This window comes from Conger conger, chromosome 15, assembly GCF_963514075.1.
Source record: "Conger conger chromosome 15, fConCon1.1, whole genome shotgun sequence".
Lineage (NCBI taxonomy): Eukaryota > Metazoa > Chordata > Actinopteri > Anguilliformes > Congridae > Conger > Conger conger.
The window spans coordinates 10,975,255-10,990,426 of record NC_083774.1 but is presented as its reverse complement, the minus strand read 5'-3'; the positions used below and the strand labels follow the sequence as shown (position 1 = coordinate 10,990,426).

The 15,172-nt window shown below is 42.4% G+C and overlaps 1 protein-coding gene across 1 annotated transcript; it reads right to left on the bottom strand.

Annotated features, from left to right (window-relative positions):
• Nucleotides 1-3,827: 3,827 nt before the first annotated feature.
• Nucleotides 3,828-11,201, bottom strand: tppp3 (tubulin polymerization-promoting protein family member 3). The gene is made up of 4 exons (XM_061221070.1): nucleotides 10,957-11,201; nucleotides 7,164-7,391; nucleotides 6,198-6,351; nucleotides 3,828-4,797 (listed from the first exon to the last, which is right to left on the bottom strand). The coding sequence occupies exons 2-4, from the start codon at nucleotides 7,349-7,351 to the stop codon at nucleotides 4,606-4,608; spliced, it is 534 nt and encodes a 177-aa protein (XP_061077054.1). The 5' UTR covers nucleotides 7,352-7,391; nucleotides 10,957-11,201; the 3' UTR covers nucleotides 3,828-4,605.
• Between the last annotated feature and the right edge of the window lie 3,971 nt (nucleotides 11,202-15,172).

The window sequence follows — 15,172 nt, the reverse complement described above, 5'->3', positions numbered from 1 at the left end:
GAATCAAGTATCAACAAGTGCTGGGCTAAAACAAAATCCTGATGCACATTGACCCTTTTGGTATAAGTTTGGACACCAAATGTGAGTTAACATACAGGTACAGAATTATTATTTAATCTTATGACCAAAAGAAAAAAAAGGCAAGTGTTGGCATGGTGATGGTATTCAGTGAATAACTTTAAATAGCTGCAAATTAATTGATCAAGTAGCTCCAAAGCTCTCTCACATTGAGAGGACTTCCTATGCCACGATAGAAGTGTAAAATAAAACAGTCTCCATGTTTTTGAGTTGTGTAACACCTTGTTTTAGCATCTTTTGCACCTGGAAAGTGAGAAGTGATGTCAGCTACTGCAGAGCTTTGCATGTTTTTCCCATTTCATTTGAGCTGATGTTACAGCCTTGCTGCAAGTTGAGAAAATGGATTTTGCTCATTTTCAAATCTCCCCTTTTATTAATGGATTGGCAAGTTTACTATGAATTCAGTACGATAATAGGAATCTATGAGTACTACTTGAGTGCATCTCTAATCAATATCATTCATCTAAATTGCTTTCTTGCTTTTTTTTTGTTCGTTGTTGTTTAGATCACTGAAAAAAATATTGGCGCATATAAAACATCACGGTTACTGTCCGGGTGCTTTGTTTGGGAGAAGGATTTTGGGGTAGTTTTTGGCCACGCCTGCTAGTTCAGTGGGAACACACACCTGGCCTGCATTAGCTCATCAGCCCCAGGACCTAAACGTGTGTTTGTTATCTGACTGGAGAGGGTGACTGAAAGCACCGCCCAAAATCTCTCATTTGGTTTTAGTTCATTTTTGTGAGAGTGAATGGTATGGTTTTGTCCAGTGGTTCTGGGGGCCCCTGTGTAAGCTGGTTTTCGTTCTAAGCATAATTGCAATTTTAACAAGCAGTTAATTTGGCTTTACAAGGTGCTTCATGTTTAGAGGGGTCATGTTAGCCACATTATGTCAGATATAGCTATGCATGCCATAAAGAATCAAATTTCCAAGTTCGTTTTGTGCTTATTGTGCAATATTGCAAACAACTGCATAAAAATAAGTAAATTGTTTAATGATCAAATTAACGCCTGAGGTGAATCAATATGCTCCTAATTGGTGAATGTGTGGACACCTGGCTACTAAAACTAACCATCAGGAAGATAATTTTAAAAATCCAAGAAAATGATGAAGAGCCAACCTGTATGGTGTTACTTATTAATGAAATAAAACAATAACTTAAATAGGAGCATATTGATCAACCTCAGTCTTTCATTCGATCAAAAAATATATTTATGTTCATGTAATTGTTTGCAATATAGCGCAATATGAACTTGAGAATGTTATACTGCATAGCTATATCTGACAAAATGTGGCTTACACAATCCCTCGAAACACGAATCACCAAATTAAGCCAAATGAACTGAATGTTAAAATTCTGAGATTGCAATTAGGCTTGGAACAAAGAGCAGCATACACAGGGGCCCCCAGGACCGAGTTTGGGAACCACTGGTTTTGTTGACTCTCACATTTAATCTGGAATTATTGCACCTCCCTTCCCTGCGTTGTACATATGTTCTGTCCTGGTCTGGGGTGCGTGACAGTAAATTTAAAATAGTCATTTTTCTCTGTGACTATCAGATTTATCTGTGCAAGCAGAATGTTCCATCTTCCTTAATTTCCTTACCTGCCAGTATCTCGTATAGGACCTCCTTTATGAATAACAGAGGTAGAGGGGTCTGAACACTCAGGTGTAGCACACAGACTATTATGTTGTGTATTAATGTGTCTGAAGGACAGGATGTGAAAGGTAATTAGGTGAAGGCCATTCATGTCAGATAAGATAAAAAAAAGTACAATAAAAACGTTGTATCCAGTTATATGCAGAAAACATGGCCAAGTTTTTCAGTGTAATGCCCAAACACACTACTAAGACCAACACTGGACACAGCCTGCTGTTTCCCACAGTAGCCATGCTTGCTGCATGGTGAGACACACAGGAGGGAACAGTGATGCTGAACATCCCTGTGCCTCCACTCTCCTGGCATCCGCACACAGGGGGGAACAGTGATACTGAAGAGCACTGTGCCTCCACTCTCCTGGCATCCGCACACAGGGGGGAACAGTGATACTGAACAGCACTGTGCCTCCACTCTCCTGGCATCCGCACACAGGGGGGAACAGTGATACTGAAGAGCACTGTGCCTCCACTCTCCTGGCATCCGCACACAGGGGGGAACAGTGATACTGAACAGCACTGTGCCTCCACTCTCCTGGCATCCGCACACAGGGGGGAACAGTGATACTGAAGAGCACTGTGCCTCCACTCTCCTGGCATCCGCACACAGGGGGGAACAGTGATACTGAACAGCACTGTGCCTCCACTCTCCTGGCATCCGCACACAGGGGGGAACAGTGATACTGAAGAGCACTGTGCCTCCACTCTCCTGGCATCCGCACACAGGGGGGAACAGTGATACTGAACAGCACTGTGCCTCCACTCTCCTGGCATCCGCACACAGGGGGGAACAGTGATACTGAACAGCACTGTGCCTCCACTCTCCTGGCATCCGCACACAGGGGGGAACAGTGATACTGAACAGCACTGTGCCTCCACTCTCCTGGCATCCGCAGGCAGTGGGCAGAGGGAGCGGTGCCGGATGGCTGCTTCTGTAATGCCCGTAAAATGCGATCCTGCTGTGGTCTCATATGACATGTGGAGCTGGTTACTGCATGTCTGCAGACCTGTCAGTCCGCATCCAGCCCCGCAGACCTAATAAATCATTAGCCAGCCGAGTTATCGCAGCTCGCAGCCCCGGCGAGGCCTGGGTACAGAGCTCGTAAGAGCACTTCTGACCTGCATGCAATATAATTTATCAAGCCCTTTGCCGTGGGCAACCGTATCCCTGCAGAAGGGCCTGCCTCTCTCTGATAGATATGCTTTTGATTAGAGCTTCCAAGGAAATGTCCCAAACAAGCGTTGCCATGAACTCGTGTGTTTGGTTACAAACACCGTGGGGAGACCCAAGTGCTGGAGCCAGGTGCCGGAGTGTTTTTTTGTGTACGCTGCGGCTGCCATAGCAACGAGGGACCCACATTGGCTCCCTGCTCCCCGCCCGGGCGTGCGTTGGAGGGATGGAGGCAGCAGGTCCCACTGTGTGTCCTCTGTGCTGGACCTTTCTGGGGAAACATTTGATCCCCCTGCCCCGAAACAGAGCACGCAGGCAGCTCCTCACGCTGGACTCATAAACCGCTTCATTAAGGAAAAGGACTGTGATTAGCTCACTAACTGTGCTACTAATGTTGTGGGGAATTGCAGAGGGGGACAAAATCGGGGAGAGAATCAGGCTGCAACTGGGACTCCTTGTGAAATTTCGGTGAAGTAGCAACTCTGTGTGAGAGATATTCAAGGCGTTCAAAGAAATCACATGTGCTCTATATAGAAATCTTCATATTAATGCGTCCACAGTGAATGTATGTGTGTGTGTGTGTGTGTGTGTGTGTGTGTGTGTGTGTGTGTGTATGTGTGTGTGCGTCATTGTGGAGGTCTGCCAGGTCTTTGTTTTAATTCTCATCAATGTCAAACCACCAAGAATCAGAGGAAAGGGAAGGAAGCTGATTTCCACAATCTGTGAACTCCTGCAGCCAAATTCCCGGCTAAGGCAGTGGGTTAAATATCCTGAACGTATATAATTATTATATGTAAATGTCTAGTAATCAGACATGACTGCAGTGTTCATTCTTATTGCTTCACAATTCCATTGACAGTGATCATTAGAAATAAACAACAGTGAAAGACAGTGATATGTAATTTGTTTAAACATGACCCAGATTATTTTTAATAGGTTTAATACTGCTTTATTACTTCAGCAATTTCAGTGTAAATACATTTTAGTCCAGTTAAATTTTTAGCTTAATCACCACTACAATGCAAATTAAGAGAAAATACAAAACTGAAATATGCAACAATTCTGAAATGTAAATGAGACCAACAGAACATTCCAGAGAGCGAAACAAGAATATTTTCATCTTCTGATATATATTTGAGTTTGTAAACTTATGAATGTAGAATTACATCATTCATAATGGGAACTAAATCAAGGAGAGGTCCCTGAAGGTGTCTGTTGCATGGCTGGTTACACTATTCAGGGAATGTTCAGGGAATGATAACTATTTCAATTTTACAAATTTATGCTATTTATACACCTCCTGAACTCAAATGTACTGATTAACTTAACTTCCAGTTACAATTAATGTCTGAAACAATGAGAGTGAACTTTACATAATGTGAATAAATGAGGTATAGTCCTTGCATTAATAATTATATTTAACCTTTATAGCAAGAAAGCAACTGTGGCCATTATTAGCGGAATGACTCCGGTGTCCTATCAGATGCTGCTTGTTCTTTTTAGGCGTTCCTAATTGGTTAAGAAATGGTTGTGATTAATACAGAGAAACCCGTCAGCCGGACTCCTGGCATGGGTCAGAAGGTAGCTTTTCCCCGGAGTCCCGTTCCGCACGGACGCCAGCCCTGGGGTAAGGAGCCGGGCTGTACTTCGGGGGAGTGAGCAGTGCACCTCAGTACTCTGCGGGCTGGACTTCGTGGAGTGTTACTTGGCCTTGGTCTTCTCGTCGTACGTGCCGGCCTCCTTGTACGCGCCCACGTAGCCGGTGTTCTCCACCAGCTCCTCCCGGCCGCCCTTACCCCTGCCCTTGCCGCTCTCGTCGAAGCGCTCCTTGTGGGAGCCCGTGTACTTGGTCGTGTCCGTCAGTCTGTCCACAGCAGCAGTCTTGGCTACTTTCTGAAAGGCAAACGGTACATTAACGAACAAATCATGTTGTTATATCGAATGTGAATGTTATATTACCAGTATGTTGACAATGAATTAAATAGGCTTAAGATTGGATATCAGGATTCTGTGTTTGGTCTGACTTTACACTTGCTGTTCTCAGAGGACACTGATGATAAGTATCCTGTAAAGACCAGGGCCGCTCCGGTTGTGTGCTTGGAATGGTACATGTGACAGCCATGACGAGGAGAGAAACTAAAGAATAGTGCTGCAGTGTAAGGTGAGCTGTACGTGCAGGAGCACTGGGTCCCTGTCATCCCTGCACTGCTCTGAAATGTCTCAGATTTCAGCTTCACTCCTGTAATGCACTTCACACCCACACGGGAAATCGGCTGCGCTTCATTCAGTGCTCTTTTTCATTGCCAGGCTCCCACTATTATATCCATCGCACACATTCCAGACACTTCACACTGGCCTTGGTTTCTCAGTGGCCACCTCCCCTGTGAACGAGTGTCACAGCTATAACTATGTTAGGACTGTAACATGAGCAGGAAGCAAGGTGCAATTTAGAACAATAAAGAGGGATGAAAGCGCGTAGAAGGGAAGAGGAATGAACCATACGGCAGAGCTGATGTAAGGGTTTACCTCACACAGTGACGTCCACAGGAATGGAAATATTTAAAGAGATACTTTCTCATTTTTTGGTGTGATAAAGTATATTTTAGGTTGTAAAAATCTTTTTCAAATACATAAAATATCCTTTATTGCAACTGTAAAGGCCAATTGAAAACATAAAAATATGAAATTATATTTTGAAAACCCAGAAGGTAAATGATCCCTTTAACAGAACATAAAGCACAGGCCTTCAATACACCACAACACATTGTAAGATCTGAACAGTAAATTAATTAAACTGATTTAACATAAGATATTGCCTTTGGAGTTTAAACAAGTCAAGTATTAAATGTTAAAAGTAGAATTTCCGGAATATAGGCTCAATATAAGCAGTAGTGAAATAGACAGGTAGAGGAAGAGTTTCTCAGATGAAAATTGAGTGTGCATACCCATTTAACAGCAAGACAAGAAAAAACATTGTAGATTTTAACCCTGTGTTTAAATATACATACATACATACATACATACATACTGTATATTGTGTTTTCATTATGTTTTTATTGGAGTAAGTGATGTTATTTCAACAGTTGAAATTGTACTTCCCTCTAGGGTCTTTCAGCGAACTTATCCCTGGTTATGGGTATGCACTTTGTTGTACATCGCTCTGGATAAGAGCGTCTGCCAAATGGCAATAATGTAATGTAATGTGTTATGCCCCTGTAATGCTACCTATCTGACAGTAATGTGTACTTTAGGAAAAGCTGTGGTGCTGCTCATTATAAGTGCATTTCTCTCACCGTCACGCCCATGTTGGCAGGCTCCTTGCCCTCGATCAGCTTGTAGATGGACTGCAGGGCTTCCTCCTTGCTCTGGCCTTTGAACCTCTTTGATGCCAGCTCCTCCAGAGCCTTCTGGAACTCCTCGTACGTGATGACCCGGGACGTCTTTGCTCTGTACATACAAAGAAGCAAAATAAATAAATGAATATTTTACATTACATTATGTTACGTCACATTTTAGAGCAACAAAGCCTTTCGGCATAAACTGTGTGTGTTCAGCATACAGATTGTGTCACTGAATTAAAAGCAGATCTGGGTGAAATGTAACTGTTTTGGATTGCAATACTTTTCTGTGCTTCATTGAATTTGTCTGATGCAATTAAGCCAGGCAGGAGAACCAGAAAATAGGGGCCGTGTCTCAAATGGAATATTTGTGGACAATCAGTGTGTAAATCAAGTTCAGAAGATAACAGTGATGTGATCAAGCGCTTCCCAAACTGGCAAGTACACATCAGATTCCCTGGAAGTTCTTTTGTTGTACTTGGGAGTACCATGCCAACATATGTTCACCATGTTTTTTTCTGGTATATCATAGCTAGCTAGCTAGCTAGCTAACTGTCACTTGTCACACTGTCACAGAAACTGCTATGTAACCTGCATGGGATGTTTCTTGTTACGGTCACGGTAAGAGTCATGACCTGATAGTACAAGTGCGTCTCAAATTAACAGATTTTATGTTCTTGCATTCTAAATAGTTCACTTGTTGGTGCACTTATAAGTTGCTTATAAGAACACAAGTGCACGAGTACATGAGACATGGCCAGGGTTTGTCGTTTTTTAGAGCATTCCATTGGCACCAGACAAGCTCTGTATTTGAGCCAGGTCTGATCTCAAGCATGGGGCAGAAGACAGTGAAGGACAGAGTGATCCCTCAGTGCATCCTGGCTGCCCCAGTGAAGATTCCGCATCATCGTTCCATCTTACTTGACTTTGGTGAAGACGATGTCCACGTCGGTGCCGGTGACGTTCTTCCCGTCGATGACCTTGCAGTCTTTGCAGAGCTTGGCCCAGTTCTTCCCGTTCATCTCCTTCCCGGAGGCCTTGGTGTCTCCGTGGATAGCAAACTTCTTAAAGGAGTCCAGGAGCTGCTCTGTGTCCGCACTTTCCGCCATCCTGACAAATCCTGGCAAATATATTTATCGTTTTCTGCAGCTGTAAGAAAGAGTGCACAAGGGTGGTCGATTGGTATTTATTAATATAATGAACAAGTTGCAGCGATACACAGCAGTTTAGGCTATTGCTTATATTCTAATATTTTAAAGAATGAGTCATTCTTAAATTATTGAAATTTTTTCAATAATCCTAGAGTAAGAATATTTATGTCATGATGTAAACATAAATAGTGTACCATTCCCTAAAATGCATTAGTTTGTAAAAACATTAGTTTGCTGATGACATGATTCTTGAATCTATGAATAGACTTGCTTGTAGCATAATATTTTTAAGCATGAACCTGTGCAAAATATAATTTGTGGATTTTTTTTGTTGTGTTTCTTTTACAATACAATTATGTGGTACAACAAGGTAGGTGATGGAGGAGGTTGGCTACTGCAGGAGCATTCCTGAAAAGTAGCCTCATAATCTGGGCCTCAACAGATTACAGCGTTTCATTCAGTCAATACAAAATGGCTGCCCCCGTCAAGAGAAGAAAAACTTTGGCTGGAAAACCTGTCTGCGAATGTCTAAAAACACCTGACTGCGATTAAAAATCAGCCATAACTCTAACACTAATTTGACTTGTCATAATAATGTATATTTACCAGTGATATGAGTTTGACTTGCACAAAAGGCAGGGCCAGTCTGAAAATTGTAGTGTTTACTGTTCTGTAATTGTGGAGTGATGCGTGTTAGGGCGTGAGACATGACCTTATCCACTCTGCATCCCACACCCACACTGAAGCACAGGAAGGCTGAACCCTTCCAGAAACTCCCACCGCGCTCCCCCATCGCCATGGAAACCAGGCCTCTGCTAGGACAGCACTTTACTCACTCCTAATCTCATTACGTCCAAACGGCACAGAAGAGCGCACTAATACAATTTGCATTGGCATCAGTACAAATCAGAAGTAACGGCAGTGCCAGTAGGAATGGTGTATTTGTATCTGGGTAAAATATCATATGGGTAAAATTTTCCAAAGTAGTGCATAAACAAACACTAGCTCTTTAAAACGCTCTAAACTGTTGGATTTTGGTTCAGTTTATGAGAGGTGAACACACAGAGAGTGGGTGGCCCTGGGTTATTGGATTATTCAGTTCTACTTGTATGATTACTTGTGAATGAAACCATCTGCACTTCATCCTACAGTTGTCGTTCACTGGGACATTTGAGTCTGCAGCACTGGATGCCGGCACAGAAGAACAATGGAAATGTTATGGGGACGAGAACCCCCCCGAACATTAGGAGTATGAAATGACAATGTTAATGGGATTTGTGCTTGGATTTAACCCATATGCACTCCAGTCTAAATAATGAGCAATGTCTGAGTAAGAACAATAAAGAAAGCAATGTTACAAGCCAAGAGGAATATCTACAGGGACAGTGATAATTCCCTGATTGAGCCAGTCAGACCTGTAACTAATGCAATGGCTGTGTCTAATTGCACTCCTTGCTCTAATGTAGATTGGCTTGTTTGGCTCATGTATTTCCCAGTGCAGAATATGATCATTATGGCCCTTAATTGTTTCATTTCGATGTAGTTTGGAGTAGTCAAGGATTTGGAGTAGTCAGGAAATTAATCAAAATTCTATTGATCCATGACAGACTGGGTATGAGTAACAACATCCTGATTGGTCTGGCAACTACCTACAGCTTAAGAGTCAGCAGTAAGTGTCAATATCCATCATTATAAACTGCATCCTGCCATTACAGCTGCAGTATGCATACCCATACACGTTCAGCAACCATTTTATTAGGTATTTTTTATTTCTTTAGGTAACTGAGGTAACTTATTTATTTTATGCACTGAGTGGCTGCAGATGATTGGCTGATATTTGCATTAACAAGCTGGCCAACAGGTCTGCCGAATAAAGTGGTCACTATATATATATATATATATATATATATATATATATATATATATATATATATATAGTTGTGTACTTCGCTTTATCGTTTTTTCCGCTTTTTTCTCCCCTCCTCCAGAAGTGTCCATGAGTTTGTAGGTATCTTTCCCCTTTCTCCTGTGCTGATGAGGAACTATCCACACCTGGGCTAATTGGGAAAACACCTCCACCTGGGCTAATTGGAAACAGCCCTTAGATGGACTTCTGTAGCCCATAAATCTTCATTCCTCCTCCCTTCACGAGGCCAGTTTGCTGGCCATAAGACTTGCAGTTTTCGGTTTTGTTTTGGTTTGTTGTGTTTTAGCTGTTTGTAGGCAGGTTGGGAATAATTCAGGTCCGCCTTCCCATTGCGGGGAGGCCTGAACTTCCCAGTTTCTTTTCTTTTCTTTTTTGAGTTCAGAGAGTTTTTACGCTACAATTTTTAGTTTTACATTTGGGCTGAATCTCAGGTCATTTGTCATTATGTAGCAGTCTCTGCTGCTGCCTTGTTTTAAGTCTGCGGTCTGGTGAATGCTGTTGACACAGTTTGGATCAGGATTTTCTAGCTTTTCTTGCTCATCCAGAAAAAGAAATGCTGTGTGGCTAAAACATGCATTTCTTAAATACAACCATTCATATTCTCTGCTTCATCTGAACCTGGTTTAGACAGGGTTTCTTTTTCTTTTTCTTTATTCAGAGAACTGGTGGCTCAGTGCAGAAAGTGGCAGGGGATCGATGCCCCACCCAAACGGGCGGGTTGATGTACAGCTTACGACTGGGCCAGCGCCCAGCCTGCACCACACTGCTCCGCTGCAATTTAATGTGTGAAATATTAATGATCAGATGCATTACGGCCCCGTCTCCAACACTAGACATCGTTATTGTACGCGTTCCCAGTTCAGTATTTATCAGCAGAAGCCCAATTGCTCTCACCGTGGTATTGACAGGAATGTCAGTAAAATATGAATATTTTAGGCATGGAATGGTTAAGGGCAAAACCTTTTAACTACCATTCTTGCCACGACTGCTCTAGATGCAACATTGTTTTGTTTGGTATACTGTACTCTCATGAAAAGGGGTAAAAAGAAACAGAGAGACTAACCTTCATGCATAACATTCACACCTACACAAGTGTAAATGTATCATTGTCCTCACTGGACCAGAACTAAGAATAAAGCAAATCTTCAGAACCTTTCACGTACAAATCCCCTCATAATTAGAATACAATTCACAATTTAATCATCACAGATGCTAAGGCAACTTGCAAGCAGGCATTTATTATGGTAAGCAAATGGCACTGGAGCTACAACTAGGCAACATCATATAACCGTATGTGCTGCCATCAAGAAGCACATCTAAAAACCCTATGGGGGAGAGAAGGGTTATCGCTCTCCTCAAACAGCAATAGCCGCTGAACAATGATTGGGGTACAAAAGGACAATGTCAGACAAGCTACCTCTTATTTCTGGTCTACAAATAGCATTAACAAGGTACATGCACAAAGCCAACAACACCCCATCAAAAAGGCTTGTTCTAATGGAGCGCGACATGCATGCTCTGTAACCCTGCAGCCAGCTGCTGCTGTAGCTAGCCTGCGTGCTTTTGTCTGCCAGGCAGTGCGGAGGGCACAGCCCAGAGCGGACAGCAGAGAGCGGGGACGCAGTCGGACTCTTACCTCTGCAGAGCCGTGTGCGCTGGGTCTGCCTGCCTCGCCTAGCCTGCGTCCCCCCACAACAGAAAACGTGCTTTAAAGGCCGAAGGCTTGTTATCTTCTGTTTACGCCTGTATCCATAGAGACATCCTGTTTAACATCAAGGGAGTGCAATAAAAAGAGAGAGAGAGAGAGAGAGATGGAGGGAGGGCGGGGCAGAGAGAGAGAGAGAGAGAGAGAACAAGAGAGGGAAATCTATCTCTCCAGCTGACCACTGGGTCATTTATCAGAGCCCAGCAGGCAGCTCTTTAGTGAAATAACGAATGAGTGTGGATTGTGCTCTAACAATAATGTCTAATGGATGGGAGGAGCCTGGGAGCTGCAGTATGGCTGTGCCTATGTGCATGACGCTGCAGGATTCAGACGTGCTGTTGTGCATAGACAGGGAGCACAGGGAGATGTGCGCAGGCTCCCACATTCAGGTTATCTTCTGCCACAGTCAGACGGACGGAATAAATGTCAATTTTGATTTCGGATTCTTGATGAAATGTTTCATTATCAGAACCACATTCTTGTGTTCGAAAAAAGAATGTGCTTCCCTTCGACTGGTGCTGTGAATTGGTTCATTGCTCTTTGGTATAATTGTCTGAACACTTGCCAGATGCAAACAAAGAAAATGATGGCAATATTCAGTTGATCTCGCTTGTAGAGACATAAGACCTGTCAAGTAGTCTAATAATTATTCCTCAATACATTCTTTCTACACATACTTTATGCCCATTAAGAAAAATCTGATTACAAAGTAGAATGCAAAAAATATAAAATGCAAGGATATCCGATATCACTGTATTATGTACAGTGTATCATAATTCTAATCTGCAGGTATTGGAGCCTTGAAGGGTAGAAAATGGTGTCACTGGTGTCCAGTGGGGGAACTTACCAGGTCTCACGTCTCTCTTTCGGTCTATGTGAGGTGCCCTTGTCTCTCTGTCTGTCTGTGAGGTGCCCTTGTCTCTGTCTGTCTATGTGAGGTGCCCTTGTCTCCACGCTGTGGCTTGCTGATGTGGTCAGCCCTCGATCTAGTGCTGCTGCCTGGCACCGTTCATGTCATCATGGTGTTAGATTTTCCAGCCCAACCCCCTGCTTTAGACAGAGCAAGGACCAGCACTGTTCAAACGCGCGGGCACGGACCATAACAACAACCCCAAGCCAAGTGTGACCTCGTGCATCTGATGTAATAGAGACGTGTATTTCTAATTATACCTGGATCTACTTTAGGTTTTGTGGATCGTTTATCATTTTTGCAGAAGAATGGGAATCCTTCCTGTGAATGAAGGGCCTGCTGTGATATTATAAACTAATCCTGGATATTATGCTCACTTTTTTTTGGTTCTCTAACAGCTGCATTTTTCAAAGGTTGAAGGAAAAATTTAGTCAGATTTTCTCACCTCCAGGGGCTCCACTATTGCAGCATCTACATTCTCACACTCCATTAAAAAAATATATAAAAATAAAAATGAAATGGTACATTTCCATTATTAAGTCAGCTTCATGTTTTGGTCTCCAAATATATTATTCTATTCCTTTTAACATTGTGTGTTGGTGTTGAGCGGAATTGTACAATGTGTTAAAATGTCAGCTTTGTCATTTAGCTGCTACTAGGCTGAAATTCAAAAGGAGAGCGGAACGTGCCATTCTATGAATTACAGTTGTTTTAATATATTGTCCCTTTCCGACATTGATTAATTAGAATTTTTGGTGATTTCAGCCCTGAGACATTTGCATGTCAAAAAAATCCATGTTCTGGTAATCTCTTAAACGCTTTGAATGCCTGCTGATATGCTCTCCATAACACAGGGAAGCTGGATATCTGTAAAACTTTCTTATGAGAAAATACTGGCATACTGTATGCGAGTTGGGTGTTTATGTACTGTGGTGGATGGCGTAAGGTGATACGTGAAGCAGGCGTAAATGCCCTGAATAGAGAGCTTGATGTGCCCTGGCGTGCTCTGTCAGTTACTGTGTGTAAAATCTGTCTGCGATGCCCGTATTCCGGATCAAAGCACGCAGATGAAGTCACTGACTGCAACACACACCCTATTCTCTACAGTATGAGCACTGTCGAGGCAGAGGAGAAACTGTCTTACCAACACTGAGTCTGTCGACTGCAAAACAGGGTGCATTCAATGGCCTTAAACTACCGTACGCACAACTCTCAAAGATTACTCATACATATGTGAATGATGAGGAGCTTGGGGGCGTTCTCTGTAGGGCCTTGGCTGACTTAGGCCCGGTCGACTCGTGTAGGACAAAAGCATTTGTCCTGCTCTGTGACACCCCCGCTTAGATTGTTTTCACAGCTTCCTTTATACTGAACCACTGCTATTTTAACATTTTTATATGATGTGTTACACAACTCTTTTTGCAAAACGGCTTCCTTTTTTAGTGGGTCTTATCCAGCATTGTTTTAGCATTTCTTTATGTGATGACGAATGCAGGGCTTTTTTTAGCCTCTGAAAACTTAAAAAAAAAATTTATCCTCTGATTATTTTTGGTGAAAACACCAAGCGATCGAGACTGCCGAGTCAGGACAATCAGTACTTCTCTAAGAAAGTTTCTCTAGTTTAGATGGTGTAGCTAGGCACTGCCCTGAAAGATCTGCCACAACATATGGCCTCCACCGGATCACTTCTGTTTTAACAGCTGAGAATATTCTTGCCAACAGAAGCGCCGTCTGCAGAAAAATAACACAAAAATAACGCTGCCCTCATGTAATAACTTCCAGTGGTGCCTCATTAGCCACAATGTGCTGCACGCAGCAACAGTACCCTACTTCCTGCAAAGAAGAAAAGGGCTGGCAGTATTGAGAGAGTATAATCTCTCAATCTATCACAGAATCAGGCAGTATAAGTGATTTGGTCCAAGAAAAGTGGAGTGGGTTCAAATGCTGATAAAGCACTGAGCCCCATAATCCGTATTGATCGGGTAAAAGCTAAACCATCTTGTATTTGCATGTAGATTGCCCAACGGAGTGATGAAAGAGTATTCCAGGGCAAAAATACAGATCAATATGAATCTAAATACTAAATATCAAGATCACAATTAAATAAAATGGACTCTGATAGACCTCGGCCATGGACCACATCTATGCTGCTACAGGATGAATGTAAAATGTAGCGAGTCAATGTAAATCCTAATGACATCATGGCATGACTCCCTTTAGCATGATTGGTGCTGCTCTGTAACCATGACGATGCATGACATTGCATTAATGCTGGTGCTGGCCTGTGTAGCTGTATGCAGTTCTGTAAAGGTATTTAAACATCGTAATTGCACAATTACCACTGACAGACCTTTTGTGTATTTCTCTTTGAGGACAAATTCAACCGACAAACATATTGGACTGCATCCATTTTGATTATATGGATTTGTTTAAATGTAGAAGGTGGAATACTATTTCTTTTAATTTTTTCGTAGTAAGAAAAAAAAGTTTGAAAAGTGTAGACCATTTTAATTAGTTCAATGTTTTTAGTGTGGCAGAAGAAAATGTTGCTCCAATGTTAACTATTAGATAGCCCCAATATGGTTTACAACCAACAGACATGCAATAAAATTATATCATACATGAATGTGTGCATTTATTACAATGATGCCTGTCCTCCAACATAAGAGTTCATTCAGTGTAACACTTTCACTGAAAATAGTCATATTCAACAAACTTTCAGCTCAAAAACGTTCTACAGTATATGTTGTCTCTATAACAAAAACAGACAGTACTTTTTGACTGCTGGTAGCCAAAGCCTCCAGACTAGCTAATGGGTGTGTTTTTTCACTGAGGTGTTGTCATACCAACATCTTGGTTTTGTCATCAAAATCACAGGAGGCTCATGGGACTGGGAGCTCTGTCATGGAAAGTCCAGCCCGCAGAACTGAGAAGGCTGGCTGCTGTATTTCTCTAAGTTATTACGCATAAACCCTTTTTATTTAGTTTAAGTTGAGACTGCTGGTTAATGTTGAATCAGTAGATAACGTTTGTCTGGTGCTATAGCGTGCTTTTATAAAGTAGCGTATGCAGTATATTCACTGAGCTTCACTGTGCCATATGAGAGATGCCCTTGCCATTGGCTTGAAATGATTGGCCCTTGTCCTGCAGCCTTCTCTCTGTAAAGAATATTCATCACTGGTCATTATTAGCTCATCACAAGCCTGATGGAGACGAGGCAATGAAAGGAAACAGATG